The 8,840-nt window shown below is 45.4% G+C and overlaps 1 protein-coding gene across 2 annotated transcripts; it reads right to left on the bottom strand.

Annotated features, from left to right (window-relative positions):
* Window positions 1-2,574: 2,574 nt before the first annotated feature.
* Window positions 2,575-7,859, bottom strand: lrrc18a (leucine rich repeat containing 18a). 2 transcript variants are annotated; one of them, XM_052498307.1, is made up of 4 exons: window positions 7,828-7,859; window positions 7,503-7,548; window positions 3,819-4,039; window positions 2,575-3,514 (listed from the first exon to the last, which is right to left on the bottom strand). In XM_052498307.1, the coding sequence occupies exons 2-4, from the start codon at window positions 7,505-7,507 to the stop codon at window positions 2,946-2,948; spliced, it is 795 nt and encodes a 264-aa protein (XP_052354267.1). In that variant the 5' UTR covers window positions 7,508-7,548; window positions 7,828-7,859; the 3' UTR covers window positions 2,575-2,945. The 2 variants fall into 2 exon arrangements, with proteins under 2 accessions (XP_052354267.1, XP_035610554.1); XM_035754661.2 differs by lacking the exons at window positions 7,503-7,548; window positions 7,828-7,859 and adding an exon at window positions 6,469-6,830.
* Window positions 7,860-8,840: the final 981 nt, after the last annotated feature.

Raw genomic sequence — 8,840 nt, 5'->3', positions numbered from 1 at the left:
ATAAAAGAATCGAACCCACGTTCCTGGCGTTGCAAGGGCCGTGTTTTACCCACTGAGTGCCTGTGCCCGGTCCCATGTGTTTGATGCTCCAGAGCAGAGGATCCTGTGTGAGTCAGGTGCAGAGGCAAGGGGAGGAAGAGGAGGAGGGACTGTGAGCGCCTAACCTTTTTCACCGTCCTAACTGAGACGACTACCCCTCTCACTGAGCCATGCCTCCCGAGCCCACAACCCCTGAATGTGTGTTTGTTTGCATCAGGTTGGATACTGGTTGTATATGAAACGTTTGATCCAGATGATATACTATGGGATTCCAAAACCTCACCACTGCTGTCAGAATCCCATCTGTTATAGTTAGCTAAATGTGTGTGTGCGGTGTGTTTGTATGGTGTGTGTGTGTGTGCGCACAGTGTGTGAGTCAGTGGTAACTATGTTAACAGGGCCGGCAACCAGCAGAGTGTTTTAATAATGTTTCTGACAGAAGAATTAATAAAAACAGTAGGAGGTTGTATCAGCTGTCTCCCAGCTAGTTGGCATGTGTGTGTGTGTCCTGCTGAGCTGTTGTCAGATAACCAGGCCTTTTCACGCTTATTAATCCAGGAGCACTGTCCTCAGAGCCCCCACACACACAATCTCCAGCATGATTAGACTACCACCGCCGATAGTGTGATTATGATGGTAATGTGTGTGGGGAGAAATCAATGGTATGACATTAGCCTCTCAGTCAATAAGAATCCTCCTCTCTTCCACTCATCCACCTCTCCTCTTCTCTTACGTTTTCCTCTCGTCCTCTCCTCAGTTCACCTGATTTCCTCCTTTCTTTTCCTCCTCTGCCTCCATTAGTTGAATCACATCCGCTTGATAATTCATAGTCGCTTTAGATAATGACTCTGTAGGTTGTAGGCATATTACTGTGGGTTGTTTGTTCTGTTGCCAATACATATAATTGTTTCTACATATATCACACTGTGTGTGTGTGTGTGTGTGTGTGTGTGTGTGTGTGTGTGTGTGTGTGTGTGTGTGTGTGTGTGTGTGTGTGTGTGCGTGCGTGCATGCACACTTGTGTTTGTTCAGACGAGTGGCCCTGGCTCTGATCACTTAGCAGGTTTCCTATTGTGTGTGTGGCATTGATTAATTTCCCTAATAATCATCAGGCCCCTTTCTCTTCCAGTATGTGCAATTTGATTAGTAATCATTGTGAGGGGCTTGTGGGTGAGTTGGGGCCCCATATGTTTTCGGGGTGGTGGGTCCCCCAGGGGGCAGAGAAAGGGAGAGAGACAGTAAGGGGGCCAGGTGCGCACACACACACACACACACACACACACACACACACACACACACACACACACACACACACACACACACACACACACACACACACACACACACACACACACACACACACACACACACACACAGTGGGAAATGAGGGGGGACAATAGAATTAGTCACACATAATCACAATCGTAGCTGTGACTGGCTTCAGAGTCACACATAATACAAGCATCAGGGTCCATTCACGCTCTAAGTCTAGCTGGAGCATCGCCATCTTGGTCAGTCTCTATCTTATCCGATCAATCAATGTTAATAATCTCAATAATGAAGTGGTGACTGTGTCATTTTAATCATGATGAAGACGTGTGATTAAAATGATCAATCAAGTGCACCCTGAAATGGTGATGATGTCTTTACATCCCATGAGAGTACAAGGGTAGACACGGGCTGGGTTTCATGGTTTGCATATTAGGTCGTGAAATTTTTACAATGGATACATTGCAAATTCATGCACAACTCTTTCTTTAAAATTGTTATGAATTCATGTAAAGGGTTCAAATTCAAGTTGTGTACTGCAATTTATTTGTTCAATATTTATAGCCTTATAGCCCACTTTGATGTACACTGTCATGTCCTCCGATGACGATGCAACACGGACTCTCTGTGTCCTCTCTCTTCCAGGTTAAAGCTAATGTGTGTGTGGTGGTACGTAGAATGTATGCACACATAAAAGCGTCTGCTAAATGGCATATATTATTATTATATTAGAGAGAGAGAGAGAGAGAGAGAGAGAGAGAGAGAGAGAGAGAGAGAGAGAGAGAGAGAGAGAGAGAGAGAGAGAGAGAGAGAGAGAGAGAGAGAGAGAGAGAGAGAGAGAGAGAGAGAGAGAGAGAGAGAGAGAGAGAGAGAGAGAGAGAGAGAGAGAGAGAGAGAGAGAGAGAGAGAGAGAGAGAGAAAGAGAGAGAGAGAGAGAGAGAGAGAGAGAGAGAGAGAGAGAGAGAGAGAGAGAGAGAGAGAGAGAGAGAGAGAGAGAGAGAGAGAGAGAGAGAGAGAGAGAGAGAGAGAGAGAGAGAGAGAGAGAGAGAGAGAGAGATATTTCCCTCACCTCCTCATTATTTCTTCCCCTTTTACCTCTCTCTTTCTCCCATCCTACTCTCTCTATACACGTTGTTCAGTGGTGCCAGCATTGAGGTGACGTTAGAGGGATTGCTGAGGTCATAACTAATGCCAGGTGAACGTGGGCACATACACATACACAACAGGTAGATAATGTATATAGTAGAAACAGAAAGAACCCACTGCAAATTTTCAAGACATTCTTTATTTCAACATTTTACAACATAAAGACTGAAGGCAACCTCTCTTAATGGCCTGTGGAATCATTGTTTGACAGGTAAAATAAGAAATGTTCATCGTCGACCTAAACAAACAGTGACACAGTGCCAGGTGACGTACATTGATATGACCTGACTTCAATAGAAAAGTATATTCATTCGAAAATTACAATGGCAACATTGTTGTCCATTTTGTTGGTTTGAGCACTGTCTATTTGGATCAATCATCACATCATAGAACTGTGCTCAATTGCTCATCGGCTATGTAGAACTATATCCCATTGTTCATTGGCTGTCCTTGAGTGTCAAACCTCTCCCTGGACCATTATTGGTCACTCCTCACCTCCACTGTTCCTGATTGGCTTGGGCCACTGAGTTTGGTGTAACCAGCCCGGAGTACGGCACACCCCTGCTCTCCGCATCACCTTCTCTGTCCCTCCTCCGTCCTAGCATCCAGCTCCTCTCCTTCTTGCAACTCTCCAAACAGGACCCACACAGACTCCCCTCCTTAGCCAGGTACACCCCCTCCTCCAGCCCCCCTTCACCCCTCGTCGCTCCCGAGTCTCCCTGGGCGTAGGACAAAGGGTTCCTCTTGGTGTTGAGTCTGATAATGCTCGGTAACACCTTGATAAACTCAGGCAGGGAGAGGAACAGGTTATCAAACAGGCCCAGCTCTTGGAGACTACAAAGCCCCACCATGGTGGGAGGCAGGGTGTCCAGGCGGTTCATGCCCAGGTTGAGGCTCCGTAGGCGGGCTAGGTTGCCTAGCGAAGGGGGTAGACCCGCAGAGGTCAGGCGATTGTTGGATAGGTTGAGGTGTGACAGCGCCACCAATTGGCTGACTGTCTCCGGTATGGCGTCCAACTGGTTGCTATGGAGATCCATCCAGCTGAGCGAGACCAGGTCACCTGGATGACCAGAGAGGAAATAGGTTTTTACTTAATTGTGTCATTCTATGCATGTGCTTTGTTCTGTGTTTTTTAGAAGGTGGGCTCAATACACAGCTGTGTGACTTACTAACACACCTAATCAACAACAGATTCCAAATCTGCCAAGACTGATACTATTTGCTCTTCCCAATGTGACCATACCTCAAGGCAACCATCAATTCTTTGCCGATTGGAATCCTGTCACTCACTGTATATTATGATGTTGTTACGTAAGTCTACTATTAAAATAGCCAAACGATCTAAAAGGACAGTAAATAAATACCAATGAAGTCTGGTAGCTTCTTGAGTTGGTTGCGGCTGAGGTCCAGCTCGTTGAGGTCTGGTAGTTTGAGGAGACACTTGGGGAAGGTTGCGATCCCCATATTACTGAGGTCCAGTCTGCGGTGGCCATCAGTGGTCACACGCACAGCGTTCTTGGCCATCTTCAGAGTCACCTTCTTCCCCTTAGCACCTCCTCCTTTCTTCCCTCCTTTAGCCATGGTGCTGCAAGGAGACGTGGTGAGAACAATCAATCACATTATATCATTATCAGTGGTTGCCCAGACTGGGGAGCGTGTTTCAGTACCAAAGGTGGCCAGGGCATGCATGTGTCGTGTGAGTCCTCCCTGCAGAGTAACTGAGTCCCAAACCATATTGTGTGTGTGTGTGTGTGTGTGTGTGTGTGTGTGTGTGTGTGTGTGTGTGTGTGTGTGTGTGTGTGTGTGTGTGTGTGTGTGTGTGTGTGTGTGTGTGTGTGTGTGTGTGTGTGTGTGTGTGTGTGTGTGTGTGTGTGTGTGTGTGTGTGCGCGTATGCGTGCGATGGAGAAAGAGTGAGAGTGAAATGAGAAGGCTGATGTTATTTACACAGGGGCTCATGTCTGGCCTGGGGTGGGAGAGAGGGCTCCACGCTCGACGCAGAGTGAGGGAAATGTAGACCTGTGTGTGTGTGTGTCTGCCCCTGCCTGTTCACCCAGTGCTTCTCTTAATAAGGCTAATGCCTGACAGAGATCTATCTGAACAGCAGAGAGGCGACAGGACAGACACAGTGTAATACATACATAAGGTAATACTGGTAAACAAACGAGTGGTGAAGCTTCCACACAATTCAGCTGGTTGAACTGGGAAGCCTCTCCCAGGTGGGAAGATGCATGCGTGAAAAGAGACTGAGTCAAATCAGGACGTTGATAAATTACGGTTAGGGCTCTGCTCCTCTCCCCTCTGTTGCAGAGAGCAGTGTGTGTGTGTGTGTGTGTGTCTCAGAGAGCAGTGTGTGTGTCTGTATTAAAACCCTAAGGCCCTCTATCGCCTCATTAATCATATTGAGGATCACAGAGAACAGAGAGGTGATTCACCATCGCTTGTTTCCATTACAACCTTAGATAGGAAACTATTGCTTGCAATGACTACCTGCAATTATACTATATTGTACAGAGCGACAAATGCAATGATTGATTTAGGCTGCTTTTACAAAATAATGTGATAAGGAGTTACTTGGGGTAAAAATTGCATATACTTCAGATGGCTCTTGATTTGTGAAATCAAGTGTATGACTTTGTATTAGTCTCGTAGAATCCAGAGATATCTCTGTAAATGGGAATGAGACCAAGGCATTTACCACAAGTCTGCTGTTCAGACTGCATTTCTGGGCTTTACGGGTGAGAAATAACGGAATATTATTGAGCTTAGTGAAACAATATGTCCTGATTTAAGCCCGAGTCCATTTTTGGATTTAACTTGGGGGCTTTTCACACTACTCAGCCGAACCAAGACAAGCCAAACCAAGCCAAGCCAAACCAGGCCAAGCCAAACCAGGCCAAGCCAAACCAGGCCAAGCCAAACCAGGCCAAGCCAAACCAGGCCAAGCCAAACCAGGCCAAGCCAAACCAGGCTAAGCCAAACCAGGCCAAGCCAAACCAAGCCAAGCCAAACCAGGCCAAGCCAAACCAGGCCAAGCCAAACCAGGCCAAGCCAAACCAGGCCAAGCCAAACCAGGCCAAGCCAAACCAAGCCAAGCCAAACCAAGCCAAGCCAAACCAGGCCAAGCCAAACCAAGCCAAGCCAAACCAGGCCAAGCCAAACCAGGCCAAGCCAAACCAAGCCAAGCCAAACCAAGCTGTATTGAACACGCCTAGTTACACATGCATCCACCATAGATGCTGGAACCATGTTGAAAAGAAATGGCCTTTCCATGCCTGCATATTTTGGTTTGGCAGGATAGAGGGTGAAAGAAAAGTTATGTAATAATAATAATAATAATATAATAATATATGCCATTTAGCAGACGCTTTTACTGTCATGTACTAGATGGGGATAAGTCATACACCCCCCTATCCACATCGACGGGACCGCAGTGGAGGTGGAAAGGTTCCTTCCTCAGCGTACACATCACCGACAGACTGAAATGGTTCGTCCACACAGACGGTGTGGCGAAGAAGGCGCGGCGACGCCTCTTCAACCTCGGGAGGCTGTAGAAATTCGGCTTGGCGCCTAAAACCCGAGGTCAGTACAGGTGTGTCAAAGCTGGGACCGAGAGGCTGAAAAACAGCTTCTATCTCAAGGCCATCAGACTGTTAAATAGCCACCACTCGCATATTAGAGGCTGCTGTCCTATATACATCGACTTGAAATCACTGGCCACTATAATAATGGAGCACTCGTCACCTTAATACTGTTTGCATATTTCGCATAACTCATCTCATATGTATATACTATTCTACTGTATCTTAGTCTATGCCTCTCTGACATTGCTCGTCTAAATATTTATATATTTTTAATTACATTCCTTTACTTTAGATTGTGTGTATTGTTAGATATTACTTGTTAAATATTATTGCACTATTGGAGCTAGAAAACTAGCATTTCGCTACAAAGGCAATAACATCTCATAAACACGTATATGTGTAAATAACATTTGATTCGATTTAAGTACTTACCATGCTTTATCTACAGTAGAGTGAAGAGGTTCGACCAGTTGATCTGGCCTGGGAAGTTTGGTAGCAGTGTAGTGTGTCTGTCAGCAGCTAACTGGCCATTCCCTGCCACCTGAGAACCATGCTCCTTACAATCATAGACAATTCCGTTTTCAGACAATGCTGCATCTTGCAATTGCAAAACACGGTAGGCGTTCTGATGTTTCCGTTAGTGGACTCCATTAGAGTATAGTTTATGGTAGTATCAAACTTGAAAACACCTTTCATATGTGGATGAATAGATTTAGAGTTGAGTTGAGCACTCTCAATGCCCCAGTTGCACCCTCCCTCTTCCACTCTCCTTTTCTCTACACAGAGGTGGGCAGGAAAAGGTTTCTGTTGTTTAAGGACGTTACTAAGCAACAGGAGTCCGGGGCGCCAGGACTGTATAGCCATGTTACTGCCCCAGAGAGAGAGAGAGAGAGAGAGAGAGAGAGAGAGAGAGAGAGAGAGAGAGAGAGAGAGAGAGAGAGAGAGAGAGAGAGAGAGAGAGAGAGAGAGAGAGAGCGATACTGCCCCAGAGTGAGAGGGGATAGACATTTCAGCAGCCATTAAAATATAATCAGATTAAAATATATCTAGAAATGTTTTCTAGGAGTAGAAATGGTAGTTTTTGGCATAGATATGGTGGAGCTTCAACACACTGATTATATTGCAGGCTTCAGTTGTTGGACTGAGATATTTTGTGGGAGTAGTGCTAGTGCTCAGTAGTTGGCAGGTCTTCTAATGTCTGAACCCCCTCTTTTGAACCCTGGCTTAATGATCATGATATTACTGTTGAATTAGACAACAGTTGGAGAAGAAACTTCGATGCCTCTTCTATGGCTTAGTAAGAGTTCCTTTCTCTGTTGAAAAGCAGGAAACACACACATAGATGTGTGCACACACACACACACACACACACACACACACACACACACACACACACACACACACACACACACACACACACACACACACACACACACACACACACACACACACACACACACACACACCTCATGTGTGGTGATGGCTCCTTAGCGGTTTCACATCTTCAAACACCTGTTTAAAAAAGCACAATAGAGCATTGGCTCACCTTAATGTCATAAAGTAGCCTACCTAGTTATATTCGACCAGCAACTGTCTCTGATAATATTCTATGGAACATTTGTGTTGTCTTCGGGGACAAAAATAACTAATTCCCTGTAAACCCATAGATGGCACCATACACTACTCTACATGAGAACACACTTCACACGCACACACAAATATAGCTGAGTGTCCTTGTTTTTCTACAACACTCAATAACACACACAATCTATCTCACACACACAGCCTCACCTCTCCCCACTCACTACGGCACTGTTCTCGAGTCTGAGGTTGAGAACTCTCAAAGGCACAACAACAACATTCCCATGCATGGTTGCTAGGCAACCCACAATCAGAACAGGTCCCTGTGATGTCACTGACTGACAGAGTTCTAAATGTTTTCATTCATAAAATCAAACATTTGTATTTATAGAAGACCTTTCATACATTTCAATGGGACAATAGGGTAATCAAATTAAATCAAATTGTATTTGTCACATATGCTGAATACAACAAGTGTAGACCTTACAATGAAATGCTTACTTACAAGCCATTAACCAACAATGCAGTTTTAAGAAAAATAAGTGTGTAAAAATAGATAAGTAAATCTAAAATAAAAGTAACAAATAATTACGAGCAGAAGTAAAATAACAGTAGCGAGGCTATTTACAGGGGGTACCAGTACAGAGCAAATGTGCTGGAGCACCGGTTAGTCGTGGTAATTGAGGTAATATGTACATGTAGGTAGATTTAAAGTGACTATGCATAGATGGTGTGTTTGGATCATGACAGTTTGTTGGTGATGTGGAAACCAATGAACTTGAAGCTCTCAACCTGCTCCACTACAGCCCCGTCGATGAGAATGGGGGCATGCTCTGTCCTCCTTTTCCTGTAGTCCACAATCATCTCCTTTGTCTTGATCACGTTGAGGGAGAGGTTGTTATCCTTGCACCACACTGCCAGGTCTCTGACCGCCTCCCTATGGGCTGTCTCATCGTTGTTGGTTATCAGGTCTACCGCTGATGTGTCAAACTTAATGATGATGTTGGAGTCGTGCTTTGCCATGCAGTCATGGGTGAACAGGGAGTACAGGAGGGGACTGAGCACGTAAATCTGAGGGGCCCTGTGCTGAGGAACTGAATCCGGTTTGTAGGCCTCCTTGCGTGCACACGCTTTTCAGTTCCGCCCACAAATTTTCCATAGGATTGAGGTCAGGGCTTTGTGATGTCCACTCTAATACCTTGAATTTGTTGTCCTTAAGCCAT

Source organism: Oncorhynchus keta, chromosome 36 (assembly GCF_023373465.1).
Source record: "Oncorhynchus keta strain PuntledgeMale-10-30-2019 chromosome 36, Oket_V2, whole genome shotgun sequence".
Taxonomy (NCBI): Eukaryota; Metazoa; Chordata; class Actinopteri; order Salmoniformes; family Salmonidae; genus Oncorhynchus; species Oncorhynchus keta.
Note: the sequence above shows the minus strand (reverse complement) of the source record. Positions and strands in the feature narration are given on the sequence as shown.

Bases quoted from the DNA above. Each gene is read 5' to 3' on its own strand.
- lrrc18a (XM_052498307.1), bottom strand. The intron at 3,515-3,818 runs GTATTTATTTAC...CTGGTCATCCAG, and splicing joins GAAGCTACCAGACTTCATTG to GTGACCTGGTCTCGCTCAGC.